The sequence below is a fragment of the Electrona antarctica genome, assembly GCF_951216825.1.
Source record: "Electrona antarctica genome assembly, chromosome: 12".
In the NCBI taxonomy this organism is placed as follows: domain Eukaryota; kingdom Metazoa; phylum Chordata; class Actinopteri; order Myctophiformes; family Myctophidae; genus Electrona; species Electrona antarctica.
The window spans coordinates 47,785,462-47,800,265 of NC_136793.1; the positions used below are offsets into that span (position 1 = coordinate 47,785,462).

At 43.2% G+C, this 14,804-nt stretch overlaps 1 protein-coding gene across 1 annotated transcript in view; it reads right to left on the reverse strand.

Moving 5' to 3' along the window:
* The window catches only part of LOC306934024 (rapamycin-insensitive companion of mTOR-like), a 60,093-nt gene that overhangs the window by 26,215 nt on the left and 19,074 nt on the right, over positions 1–14,804 (reverse strand). Inside the window, exons 14-25 of the mRNA XM_079516437.1 lie at positions 13,609–13,675; positions 13,093–13,173; positions 12,824–12,924; positions 12,025–12,193; positions 10,583–10,684; positions 10,391–10,437; positions 9,743–9,878; positions 8,594–8,793; positions 3,221–3,347; positions 2,479–2,643; positions 1,369–1,445; positions 199–277 (exon numbers count right to left, since the gene is read on the reverse strand). Of these exons, the coding sequence (XP_079372563.1) occupies positions 199–277; positions 1,369–1,445; positions 2,479–2,643; positions 3,221–3,347; positions 8,594–8,793; positions 9,743–9,878; positions 10,391–10,437; positions 10,583–10,684; positions 12,025–12,193; positions 12,824–12,924; positions 13,093–13,173; positions 13,609–13,675 (1,351 nt within the window). The remainder of the gene's footprint in view (positions 1–198; positions 278–1,368; positions 1,446–2,478; positions 2,644–3,220; positions 3,348–8,593; positions 8,794–9,742; positions 9,879–10,390; positions 10,438–10,582; positions 10,685–12,024; positions 12,194–12,823; positions 12,925–13,092; positions 13,174–13,608; positions 13,676–14,804) is intronic.

Below are 14,804 nucleotides of genomic sequence, written 5' to 3' on the forward strand. Positions count from 1 at the left end.
CGTCACGAGGTGTGAGGGACTGACGGCCATATATGGTGGCGTGACACGTCACGAGGTGTGAGGGACTGACGGCCATATATGGTGGCGTGCTGGATGGAACGACGGATGGAACGACGGACAGAACGACGGACAGATTGCAGATTTTCAGTAATCTGAGACTGCGACCTATGTTCGCAATATTGTTATTATATGCTGTACCTTTTGCCATTTGTCCAGCTGCTTGCTGACATAACCCCTCTCGTTGAGGTAGGAGAAACCCTTAGGAATGGACAGGAATCTAAACAGCAGGGAAAACATTCACAGAGGTGTCAGCGTCATGTACAGTTAACACAGATAATGTGTGCTTTGAAAAGGTGGGCCATGTAAAGGCAGGATGACAACTAGAATTTGCGGGTATCTTGCATAATATATCTGGACTTTCACAACATTTCACCCTGAAGAAATTATTTACCTGGTCATTTATTAGAAGCTATGCTTTTGAGATTGAATTTTTTTTATTGGGACAGTTCAACCTTTTTTTCCTCAAAGCCTAATACATTGGACATATTTCAATCTTTCATTTTAACACAATTCAAGCCACCATTAAGAAACTGCCCCTCAATGTCGTTTCTGAGATACAGAGCTGTGATTGGTTGGCTTAGACTGGAAGTGGATGCGCGCGCATCTTCAAAATGGCCACGGCCACTGTCTCTCTCGGTTTGTTGTGCTAACGAACGGTAGCGAACGATTTGATCGTATTAAAACATTCATTAAAGAATACATCGCTGTTGTTCATTCTACGTGTCTATGTTCCTGGCAGGCCTCGTGTTAACCCAATCTATGCCAGGAACGTCAGGTTACATTCTAAGCAGTAAGATGACCCGTATGCTCCAGCACTCGTCCTGTAATTGTATATATATTGCATAATGTGATGAAGGATCTCTCAATGCTAAAATAACTCAGTTTTCTTTTTTGGGGGGGACCCGTCCAGTGTAAAATTAAACCAAATGGACCCTCTACACAATTAGATAATGTAGAATAATTGTTCTTTTGATCAACACCTGTAATCTCTCCTATGGTACCACATCAATACGGCATGGAATTGTGGACAAAATCCTATCTGTCGACAACAACGTAATGAACTATTCTATGTGTTGGATCTGAGAGATCTCATCAATGAGAAGTTGAGACGAATAACCATATAAGTCCATACCAATTAATCCATAATGTATAAATCATGGATGGATAAGGGATCAGGATAGAAAACGCCTTTTCGAGGAGGGGTCAGAAGAAATGATGGACTTAGATGGTTGTTCGTCTCAACTGCTGCCCAATAAAATAATGGACCTGGAAATGAAAAGGGTTGAAAACCCCCTGATGCAGACCAACCTGAGGAGCAGCAGCAGGCCCTTGTCTCCCAGGTGGGACAGAGCCGGTTTGAGCTGGATCAGAGCGTGGAGGTTGGCCTGAAGAGCAACGGCAGAGCAAAACAAACCGGGTCAGACCAGACCGTGGCGACGAGCCACGATAGGAAACGCCACCATCAACACATTAAAAACAACCGGTCACACCAAGGACTCTGTCGTCAACCAGCGTACACGCCAACGTCACAAAACTCACTAGTCTAGGGTTATGACTGTGTGTGACAAATTATTTTCCCCCTCCATCTGTAAATACTAAACACGCACTCATTATTACGGCATCATGGCTATAGGAGGAGGCTATAGGGTCAATCTGACTGGAGCTAGATCTCACAAAGCGCTGGACAGATATAAGCACATATCTGATTTACATGATTATGTATAATATTTTGTGAAATTCAACTTTTATCAAATACAATAGTAAAAATCACACCCGTGTGAACTGAGTGGTGTAAGGTTTTATATAGCATGATCAGCTGTGGTCTGACGTAATGAAATCACACCCGGATGTGATTTCACAACTGGCTTTTTTTGTGCAGAAAAAATGAGCACGGTTGCTACGGTCATCCAGTTCACCCGGGTGTGATTTAATTACGTCAGAAATTATTTTGAACATAGCAACCATGCTCATTTTTTCTGCACACAAAAGCCAGTCGTAGGAGTGGTTTACACCACTCAAAAACCAGGTAGTACAACTGGGCACTAGTATAACAAAGTGTTATCAACATGTCTCTCCATATTTATGTACCCTGGTCTAATAGGAATGTCATTTATTTTAAAAAATCACACCGTGTGAAGTGAGGGGCGCTCTTATCATCATCTCATTCTGGCCAATCACAATTTGCGTCCTCACTTTTGTCTTCAATGTTTGTGTTTACACACGTTTGTCTTCAATGTTTGTGCTTACACAGACCCTCAAAGCTGGACATAGGAGGGGCTAGCGCCCCTCAAACAACACCTGCCCTATAGTCTTAAAAAGACTCTGTGTTGATTGCATTGATATATTTCTCTTCTACATGGCTACTGACCCTAATCCAGTAACAAGTGAACACAATATTGGATATAATGGAATATGGACCTTGTCCTCGCAGGCCTCGTCCAGTATGTCCAGAGCCTCCATGGACACAGCCTTGCTGTGGTCATGGAGCTGGGTGACCAGCAGCTCCATGCCCCAGCTACTGAAGAACTCCACGCCGGCACGCAGCAACACGCGCAGGTGCTTGGTGGCGTACAGTCTGCATATCTGCTCGGAGGGAGGGAGGGACGCACACAGGCAGGAGAGGAAAAGAATAATAATGCCGTTACATTATTGTTGTCGTAAACTCATTAAAACCGGGAAAGCGTCTGTGTAATTTACTAATTTTAGATTTAAACCACTTTAACCATTATTTTATACTTTGGCTATTCAAAAATAGCAGATATGCAACCTCACAGCGTGTCAGCGATTTTGTTTTACTCAAATCTTTATCTGGTGGTAACCTCTGGAACAAAATATTTTGAGATGAGGTCCACGGCCAAATGCATATCATTTTGGGGGTCCTTGACCTAAAAACGTTTGAGCCACACCGATTAGGCTTTAGGCAGCAACAACAACAACAACAAACAGCTGATCTACAGCCTCACATTGTGAGACTGCAGATTGGCTATTTTAGCTTTTTTGGAAAATAGGGCTTAAGTGGTTGATGAGATCATGGTGGTACTTTGGCAGACGTGTGTGTGTGTGTGTGTGTGTGCGTGCGTGCGTGCGTGCGTGCGTGCGTGCGTGCATGCGTGCGTGCATGCGTGCGTGCGTGCGTGCGTTGCGTGCGTGTCTCTATTACATCAGTAGCAGCAGTGAGGATCTTGGAGAGGATGACTCTGGCGAGGCCGTCTCTGCTGTAGTCCAGTGTGGACACGGCCAGCTTCAACACGGCATCCTGGTTCTTCACCGAGCTCAGGTTCAGCAAGCTGCACCGAGAAGAACACAGAGAGACGCACAGCGGAAAATCAAGCTACTACTGTGACTGTGAGTAACTCAGCGGTTCCCAAACCTATTTGGTCATGCATCCCCCGTTACGTCCCGACCTAGCTGACGCATCCCCCACATGGACATATAAATTGCATAAGCTATATAGAGACATATATTTCCTATTTATCCACATATATGAACCTGGATATGGCATATATGCAGCATAGGCTATATTCTGCATATACTTGCCATATGTTGGCATAATATGTTACAGTTGGAGGCCATCGATATTGTCCTTTTCTTTTTGCTGAGGTTTGCGTGATCTGCGCAAAAGGACAGTTAACCCATTTTGGGCGGGAACCCCTTTTGGTGTTTTAAACATTATGTTATAATTTAGCTATTGAAAAATAGCAGATCTACAAGCTCTTAGCGCGCCACGCTATTTTTTAAAAATCGTGAAAATTTAGAAGGATTTTTTCAGGATTTTTAAAAGTTTTGAGGTCAGGCCTAAATGGGTCAAATGATAAGGGACAATATCGGTGGCACCCAACTGTATATTTAAAATAAAACCATAGCACCACCATTAGCCTTTTCATGTCGCGCACCCCCTAGAAGGCGCTCACGCACCACAGTTTGGGAACCACTGAGTTAGACTAGAGGGTAGCACAGGTCTACCCGAAACACAATACCCGAGAACCGAGCCGGTTCGGGCCCAAAATATTGACTTGTAAACTATTCAATCCATCCATCCATCCATTAACCCATTCTGACCTGAGATCAGATTCTAAAAATGTCTTCTACATCCTGACAAATCCTGAAAAAGCTATGTTTCTATGTCAGTCGTTCTTCGATTTTTCAAAAATAGCAGACCTACAAGCTCGTAGCGCGCCACTCGGTGGCGCGCTATGAGCTTGTAGATCTGCTATTTTTCAATAGCTAAAGCATAACATAATGCTAACACCAAAAGGGGTTCCCGCCCAAAATGGGTTAATGACAGGCAACGCCAGAAGCAGCTGGTTTATTCTGCTCCTCAGTAAAATATCTTACTACTTTTTTAATGTAATGTACGGACACTAATGTATAAAAGATTATATTATCAATAATACTGATCAATTTAATTAACGTTTTCTCGTCTTCGTGACAGAGTCCAAATGTATTTACTTTAAGGAGAAATTGCCAGTACGTAAACTTAAACACATCAAAACAACACTATGCTATGTGGAAGTGGTATTCACTACACTAGTGATTATTAACGCACTTTAAACGGAGAAATGGCAAATTAATCAAAACTGGTTTCATTAACTAACTAGAAAATACTGTTCCTGAAGAAACAGTGTGGGCTCAGGTAGCTCTCTACTATTGACACACACTCACAGCCCCCCCTCTGTCATCCTATTGGTTGATCCACATTTCCATCACAAAAATTATCCTTCACGTGGGCACCAACGACCGTTCTTCAGAACAAACACGAATCCATTATTCCCATCTTTTCAACCTCCTTGTCAACAGTGGAAAGTCGGTGTATATTTCAGGTCCATTGCCTACGCTTAGTAGCCGCGGCGATGTCCGCTACAGTCGGCTGCTGGCGCTGCATCACTGGCTCCAATTTGCATGTCACGTTCATAACATCCACTTCATCCACAATTTCTATCTATTTTGGGAGCGTCCGTCTTTTTATGCCGCCGATGGCCTCCACCTAAGCAAGCTGGGATGCAAAATGCTTGACCAAAATATACATGACTCTATGGCTCCACAGACGCTGCCAAAAGATTTCACACACGTGTTACCTGATCAATGACTACTAGTATTGTTTACTACAGCTGACTCGGGTCATGCTCCTGTGTGCAAGCTCCGCCCCCAAGCCGCGTCAGACACCTCACACAGCCACCAAACCAGTTCACATAGTCACCACAGCCCCACCTTGTGGTCAGGAGGACTTCCACCTCCCTTTGCGCCTAGATCTCTGCCTGTCAACCACTTAGCCCTAGACGCCCCTCCAAACCCCATCTCAACTGTCATTAGAAACAGGAAATATCACCAAAATAAAAACGGCCTAAATCAAAAAAATCTCCACTCCGTGAAAACTGTTAAGACTGTACTACACAGTACAAACAACCTTAACCAGCTCAAAATTGGCTTCCTCAATATAAGATCCCTAAATAATAAATCCCCTATAATTTATGATTATATAATCGACCATAAACTAGACATGATGGGACTCTGTGAAACCTGGCTCACAGCTAATGATGAACAGCCCCTAATCGCTGCATCCCCACCAAATTTTATATTCTCCCACTCAGCCCGCACCACAAAAAAAGGTGGTGGTGTTGCACTAATCCATAACGCAAAGTATCCACTCAACCAAAAACCCAATACTAATTTTTCATCATTTGAGTTGTTATTAATGTCCTCATCATTACCCAGTCAAAATGCCCTCCCCTTTTCCATAGCCATCCTATACCGTCCCCCTGGTGCCTACACCCTTTTTCTAGAGGAATTCTCTCAATTTCTATCAGACCTCATAATCCGTGCTGACCATCTGGCCATAATAGGAGATTTTAACATTCATTATAATAACAAATCCAACCCACTTAATAAAGCCTTTACATCACTTATTGAATCCCTTGATTTTTCCCAAACCGTCACAGAACCCACACACCGAAATGGTAATACCATAGACCTTGTCCTGACCCGTGGAATCAAAATCCAGAATATAACAGTTTCTTCATCTGCCCCATCAGTAACCGACCACTATTTCATCGACTTTACAGCTTTGATCCCCTTACCCTCCATTAACCACTGCCCCTCAAAAAGCCGCTGCATAAACAATACAGTCAAAATAGCACTAGAATCTGCACTGCCAACTGTCATCACTCCTTTCAATAACTATTCTGGATCTCTCGACAATTTCACAAATGGGTTCAATAATGTCCTCCTCAATACTATAGATTCCATCGCCCCCTTCAAAACTATAAAACGCACATCACAAAATATTTCACCATGGTTCAACAATAATACAAGATCACTCAAACGAACATGTCGAAACCTTGAACAAAAGTGGCGTAAAACTAAGCTTGAGGTATTTCATTTGGCATGGGATGAGTCAGTACACACATATAAACGTGCTCTACAAGAAGCTAAAAACACATACTACTCCACATTAATAGCCAACAACAAAAACAACCCCAGATTCCTTTTTGACACAATCGCCAACCTCACCAAAACCACTCCCCCAGCTCCCCCCCCTTCCATCAATCCACTAGATTTCCTTACATTTTTCAACAACAAAGTGGAGTCAATTAGAGAGCAGACTAAGAGCACTGCTACCGCTTCACCCACAACCGCCTCCCAACCTCCATCTTCCACAGCCACTCATTCCAGCATCACCCTATCACATTTTGATATAATCTCCTATGATAATCTCATTAAACTGGTCTCCACATCAAAATCCACCACCTGCCTACTGGATCCAATCCCCACCAAATTATTTAAAGAGCTGCTTTCTACACTGGGCCCCCCGCTTCTTCATATCATAAATGAGTCCCTAATCAGTGGCACCGTTCCAACAGTTTTCAAAACCGCAATAATCAAACCCCTACTAAAAAAACCTAGTCTAGATCCACACACATTAGCGAACTATAGACCAATATCCAATCTCCCATTTATGTCAAAACTGCTAGAAAAAGTTGTTGCCAGTCAGCTTACAGCCTATCTCAGCAATAACAATCTCTTTGACAATTTTCAGTCCGGTTTCAGATCCCACCACTCCACAGAAACCGCTCTGGTTAAAGTGTCAAATGATCTGCTAATGGCAATGGATGCGGACAGGACCTCTCTCCTGCTGCTCCTCGACCTTAGTGCCGCATTTGATACGGTCGATCACTCAATTCTCCTCGATCGTTTAGAACATCTAATTGGTATCAAAGGTCCTGCACTCGATTGGTTCCGCTCCTACCTCTCACATAGATCTCAGCGTGTGCTCTTCAATAACTCAATGTCCGATTTTTCCAGTGTTAACTACGGTGTCCCACAAGGCTCAGTTCTTGGTCCAATCCTCTTCTGTTTATACATGACACCATTAGGCGACATTTTTAGAAAGTCTGGCATAGAATACCACTGCTATGCAGACGACACCCAAATTTACATCCCCATCACAGCAACTGACCCATCCAACATTCACAAACTTGAAATCTGTCTAGCCGAGGTAAAGAAATGGATGAACAGCTCCTTCCTACTCCTGAACTCTGCCAAATCAGAGATGCTACTAGTCGGTCCAGTCAAGCATACTCATCTGTTCAATAACATAACCCTTAACCTCGATGGCTGCCCAATAACCCACAAACCAACAGTCCGTAATCTAGGAGTCATTTTTGACACATCTTTATCTTTCACACACCACATAAAAAGCATTACAAAATCTGCCTTCTTCCATCTGCGCAACGTTGCTAGAATCCGTCCAATACTCTCACTTCCCGACGCCGAAACCCTGGTCCACGCCTTCATCACCTCAAGAATAGACTACTGCAATGCCCTCTTCTCCGGTTTACCATCAACAGCAACAAATGGCCTCAGATTAGTACAAAACGCAGCAGCTAGAGTACTCACCAGAAAAAAGAAATTTGACCACATCACACCAACACTAATAGAACTTCACTGGCTACCCATACAGGCTAGAGCCGACTTCAAGATACTCCTCCTGACCTATAAAACCTTAAATGGACTCGCACCACCTTACATGTCCAGTTTAATAAATATATACATCCCCCCAAGACCACTACGCTCTCAGGATGCTGGAAAACTCACAGTCACAACACATAATAAAATAACGGTTGGGGGCAGAGCTTTCACACACCGTGCCCCCTGTCTCTGGAACGCTCTCCCTCAGGATGTCAGAAATTCACACTCCCTGGAAATTTTTAAGTCAAGGCTAAAAACACACCTTTTCTCTATACATTACAGTTCCGCTTAGTTTTTATGCACATTTTACCATGTTTTACTATGTTTTTATTGCCATTTGTGTTTGATTTGTTTTGTATAAATGCTGTAAAGTGCTCAGAGACCCCCTGGGGTGATTTTGTACTATAAATAAAATAAACTGAAACTGAAACTGACGTCACAGCCCAGACGGAAAACGGCTCCGGGAATAATTACGATAACAATAGTGGACTCGCTAGTGCTCTCAAACCCACGATTAAATTCAGCCGACATTATTGTTTTTCTGCGACTGCGTCGGTAAACAACTCACCACTGGAACAGGCCGCATTTCTCCAGCAGTTTGACCCCATGCGGGTGTGCCGAGAGAGTCCCCAGGAAGAGGAAGTAGTGTTGGCTGAGTGTGGTGAGCAGGCCGTTGCTCTGGAGAGAGCGCTCCGGCTTCAGCCCAGAGGACGAGGACAGCCACGACACCATGTCCTTCACCAGGTCCTCCAGGTAACCTTGGCCATCCTGGTGGAGAGAGAGAGAGTGAGAGCGAGAGTGAGACAGAGAGAGAGAGACAATGGACAAGAGACGACGATAGATGTAGGAGAGAAAGGGGGAGAGACATGCAAAGAGTCAGATGGATGAGTGAGCACGTTTAGCTCAAGACCCAAAAATAGAGATTATATTAAGATGTTTGCCTGTAAAACTAGTAAAATGGCAGATCTAGGTTTTCTAATTTATGGAATTTCTTAGATTTTCTTCATGAAATTACTGGGGGGGGGGAATCATTGAATTTAGTTTTAATTCATGAAAATGTTTGCTGTTTTAAATGTTTTGAAATAATATTAAAAAGAAAGCGTAAGAAACCAAAAAAAAAAAGAGACCCGTAAAAATGTGTCTGCGACCCACAATTGGGTCACTGTTTCCCAAACAGTGGTATAGAGTGTTTAGAAAGAGAAGAAAGCTCAAAGGATCCACCATAATCTGAATGTGTGTGCGCAAGAGAGGTACATGGTTGTGTGACACGGCACGCAATCAAGGATAATTATACAGGTCGTTTCGAGGAAGTAATCTGATTGGTTGAAACAGCCATCTAGCCGTGCTTAAACGAGCATGATGGAACGCCTAATCAAAACATGAAAATCAGATGCTGTTCTCCCAGAGCGGAGCTGACAGGGTTGCTAGGCTAGCGATTTTCTTTTATTTTTAATTTTAGTTTTAATGAAATTGCGTCAACGAACGTGTGTGTGTGTGTGTTTTTAAGGGTAACTGATGTATAATCTCAATATTACACTCAAGGGTGTAATAGATGGTGTTCTGCGCTGCTCACGGAACTCGCCTATACCGGCTCGTTCCTGCAGCAACGCAGGCGTGCCATTAATGACGGTAAAGCACACCGTCGTCTCGTGTAATATTGCTTATATCAGGCATAAGAGGTAGTGTGGTGTTGTCTCTACACGTGTCCTCCTCTAACCTCGTCCGAGTCCATCAGGAACTCCACAAACTGACAGCCGGCCACGGTGAGCTGCCTGGCCTTGGGGTGGTCCAGCTCCAGCCCTGCATACAGCTTACTGCTGGGCTTGTAGAAGTACAGCAACCTGCGCACGAACCTGCACACACACACACAGTCACACACACAGTCACACACACACAGTCACACACACACACACACACACACACACACACACACACACACACACACACACACACACACACACACACACACACACACACACACACACACACACACACACACACACACACACACACACACACACACACACACACACACACACACACACACACACACACACACACACACACACACAAAAAAGGTTTTCTAAATCATGACAATTTTCTGAAAGATTTGAGGCACATTTTAACGATTTAAAAAAAATAGCAGACCTTCAAGTTCATAGCGCGCCACTCGGTGGCGCGCTATGAGCTTGTAGATCTGCTATTTTTCAATAGCTAAATTATAACATAATGTTTAAAACACCAAAAGGGGTTCCCGCCCAAAATGGATTAATAGCCAACGCTAAAATCTAAAATGACACAGATGCTTTCCCGGTTTCAATGGGTTAATGGTTAAGGCGTTTCGGAGTGAATGAAGGGATCTTACTTGTGCATCTGTTCGTCTTTGTTGTTCCTGAGGTTTACATTGGGCCACTAGGAGAGATGTAAATCATTAGCAGAAATGATTAACGAAAAATACATGTGGTGCTTTGTGTTCTTGGCACAGCCACTGTACTGTACATTCATTGAATCCTTCAAGGATTCATTGAATCCTACTACTGACGACGATCGTCTTTACCTTGAGGATGGTGGCGATCAGAACCCAGTTCCATTCCAGGTTCTGCTTGTGGTTGAGAATGTGACTGTCTCTCAGGTTCATCATCAGTGCTTCCTCGGTGTCCTATCAAACACAGACACAAGCACCAGCTTAAGTACCTGCATTTACGCCATCCCCACTTGGGGTTAGGCCCTTCACAGTTATTACATAATCGTCTAATCGCAATTACTTTAACATGTTGTAGATCAACTATTTCCACTATTATACCGCTATTATAATACTAACCCTTTTTTGGAAAGAAAAAATATATATACAAAAATATTAAATGTGTCAGTGATTTCTTTGAATATTTAAGTAATTTGCCATATCTGGCCTGTGCAATTTGTGATTACAAAGCCTAAAAGGCAAACAGAAATACAAATGTTAACGGTCCAATGTTCAATAAAAAAAAACATACACACAAATAAATCGTTAATGGCAATTATTTGTGTGACAATTAATCATCAACTTAAATGTGTATCGTGACAACCCTAATTAGCCCTTCACTAAGCCCCACCCACTCCACTCTGCGATGGCATGCTCTCCTTCTCACCCATTGAGATGCATGTTACAGTAAGTGATAGGATTTGTAATACCAACAAGTCATTGGCATTCTTAAGTCAAAGATTCTTCTTTTGTTCTTCACTTCTGTTATTATGAGTGTTCTTCAGTACTGTAGTGCCACCTGGTATGGATGTTTGTCTGCAGCCCTAAAGTCACTACTGCTGCAACAACTGAACATTTGTTCAAAGATTGTTGGACAACCACTTCAGAGGCTATATACATCCACATACAGTATGATAGCAGCATTCTAAGGTTGGCAAGGAATATCACCTCAAACACTAGCCATGTGTTGTATGGAGAATATAGGTGCTACCTTCAGGAAGGAGATAATGATGTCCCAGCATACAATAAGGTCAGACTAAAGAGGTCCTTTGTCCACCACCAGTCGACTTTGAGGCTTAATCAGGAGTTGTAGCCAGGGGTAGGCTGAGTGGTGAACATTGCTCCTGTCTTCATGTCTTTATGTATTGTATGTAATATTGTTTTGTTCTTTGTGCTATGTCAAATGTGTGTATATGTGTTCTGCATACATGGCAGCGGTGGCCGAACGGATTGCGGAGCGGTCTTGATACCGGAAGGTCGCCAGTTCGAATCAGCGGTCCGACACGTTAAAATTACCACCACTGAAGTGCCCTTGAGCAAGGCATTGAACCACTACCATGAAATGTTCTATGAGCAGGGCCTGGCTGGAAACAAGTTCTTGAGCTTAGCCCAGATACCCTGGGTAAATATAGTAACTTTGCTTTGCTAACTTTGGCTGCTGGGTCGCAAGAGAAATTTCAGTGTGAACTGACAATAAAGTACCATGTCATTATCATATTGTATTGTTGAGGTTGTAGTTCAGTTTTTCGGTGTTGTACCTTAATGACATAGATGTCCCTGTGCGAGCGCGAGTGCGACTCTCTGCTGCGGCCGTGCGCCGACGCCGACTTGCGGATAATGTGGTCCAGGTAGAGGCTGTGTGGCTTCAGCCCACGTCTCTTCTTCTCGTGAAAGCGCTTCAGATGGTTGACCGCCGCACTCGCCCGACTGGAAAAAACACACAACGGTAAACATGGGGGATGTTTGTGTATGCTCAAGTGTGTGTGTGTGTGTGTGTGTGCGTGTGTGTGTGTGTGTGTGTGTGTGTGTGTGTGAAATGTGTGTGCTCTTTGACAGTTTATGTGTATAGAAGCCTTGGATGAACATCAACTGTTTTATTGATGTGGAAAACTCTCACTCATGCGGATTATATTTTGGGTCGATACGAATTCAATTCATGGGAGGGAGAGGGAACAACATCTCTTCAGGGGGCGGGAAAGGACATTAAGGCACGTTTAACACAATGTGAGAGAATTATAAAGAATGCATTTGGATGGAAAGCATTACATCGATGTCCTCAACACCAACAATGTTTCTGTGTAAGTTCGGTTAGTTTGGGTTGTGCGTTAGAAAAATAAAAGGTGTCAACTTGACTTTCTCAAGGATTTTATCTCAAATTCTCGTACTAATTATTTTTACCGCTTTAACCCAATTTAGTCATTATGCCAATTAACTCACCACACATTTCTGTGTTGTCTGTGTTGTCACACACACACACACACACACACACACACGGCCCTTCAGTTTCTCCACAGGGCCCTTCAGTTTCTCCAAGTGTATGCGTGTAGGTGCACTCACAGTCGCTTCTCCTGGGGGATGTCAAAGGAGGCCGCCATGTTGATGAGGGTAGGAAGGCAGTGCAGGTGATGGCTATGGGAATGAGGAAGGATGGTGTTTGCCTAAACAAGAAAAAAGGAGGGCAGAGGGAAAGACAAGCAAACAGGCATCATTAACATTCAGGTGTTCCAAGCTGGTGTTCTTATTAGAGGCAACTTGCAGTAAGTGTGATAGTAGAATTTCTCTCTTTTTTATGTCAAATGATGAAATGTGTCACGGATATACGCTACCATGTGTAGTAGCTCTCCCAAGAGGATAGTGGCTCTCACAGCAAGCTGCTCATCACTGCTGGTCACCACCTCGACAAGACCCTGCCAAAGAAAACATGAAACTCTCATATTTATAACTTAGAACTATCACACATAAATGTAATAAAAAAGAATGCCGAGTGAAGAATGCAAAGAACAAATAAATTATAAGAGCAGGCCCACAGACATTTCTTTTGAAACTCCAGCAAGCCATTATATTTTATCTCGAATATTTCAACAATGTATTGTAGGGAAACACATTTTCTCCTTTCCATCACTGTCCTGTTGCTTTCCTCTTTAACAAGAGTCATTCACAGACTGTCTGATTTCAGTATGCAAAAGAGAAGCTTACCACAGTATATATTGTTCATTTGTGTAACTACATTCTGAGAAAACAGCATCGGTCATACAGAATATTGACATTTGGTGCTTAAATATTAGCTCAAGTCATATCCAACAGCATTAGGCTCAACGCTGTTTCTCTTGATCTCTCCTCACCTCTAACAGTCCACTGGAGATGAAGGCCGACAGGACCAGAGCCAGGTAGTTGTCCATCAGATCAGGTCTGAATGGAAAAACACTGAGATTAATACATCTATAATGTATGTATCTTTGCTGTCGGGCATAAGCCGCCATATATCTCCATATTTTAACTTTGTGTTTTTTTCGTAAAACTCATTGCCTGCCACCAAAGACTCCGGCGCTCTATTTTATTTTGAAAACCCTTCCCTTTCACTTCCCCAAAAGAAAATCAGGAAGCCAAAATCGCCATTACTAAATCCATCTAGCAAACTTTATTTCTCTTCAGAAACGTTATATATTGTAACCGTGAGGCAGCGAAAAATCTGAAATGAGCCAAGAGCATCCACGTTCTGTTCAAACACCGCGGACGCAGCCTAGATTCAGAGAAAGATGGGTTTTAAGATCGCGCATAAATGGCAGCGGACGGCGGGGAAAACCGGAAAACACAGGGCAAAGCCGAAGCAAGAGTTGCCTAGTAACGGGGCCGCTGCTGGATAATAGCGAAATTATTCCGAATAAATAAAGTAAAACACACGTAAAACATGTTCCTGGTGCTCCTGGCTTTCAATAAAAACACGTAAAATATGTTGGAACAAAGGGAGTCTACCAACGCGCCTCAAGCCTGAAACGGCTGATCCGGTGCTTCACAGGTACAGGGACATAAGTTGCAGAAGGAGAGGACACTGGAGCAGCACGGATATTTAGAGCCTTTTATTAGGGGTTAGTATAACAACGACTAACGTTGCGGTCTTCATCAGAGTCATACGTAAAATATGTTCTTGGCAGTACGGCATCATACTACAGCGTCGCACAAAAGCATCAAAAGTAGCCGATCTGGGAGCTCAAAGCGTGACGCGAACGAAGCATGTTGTGTTTTAACCATTGACCTACTGTTGACGGAATTGACGGATTGAATCAATAAATCCAAACCTTCCGTTGACGGAATTGACGGATTTGTTTTATTCCCTATAACCGGGGGATTAATGTAGCAAAATGTAGCAACATTTAATGTAATCTTTGCGTGCACGGCCGCTCACGCACGCGCGCGGTCTTTATGTGCATAGCTGCGTAAAAAGCGATATTCAGGGCTTGATTAGAGCTTAATTTGACTTAGTTATTAAAATAAACGATGATCGCTTAGCATCCCGGACATCTGACTGTGTAGCAGTGGA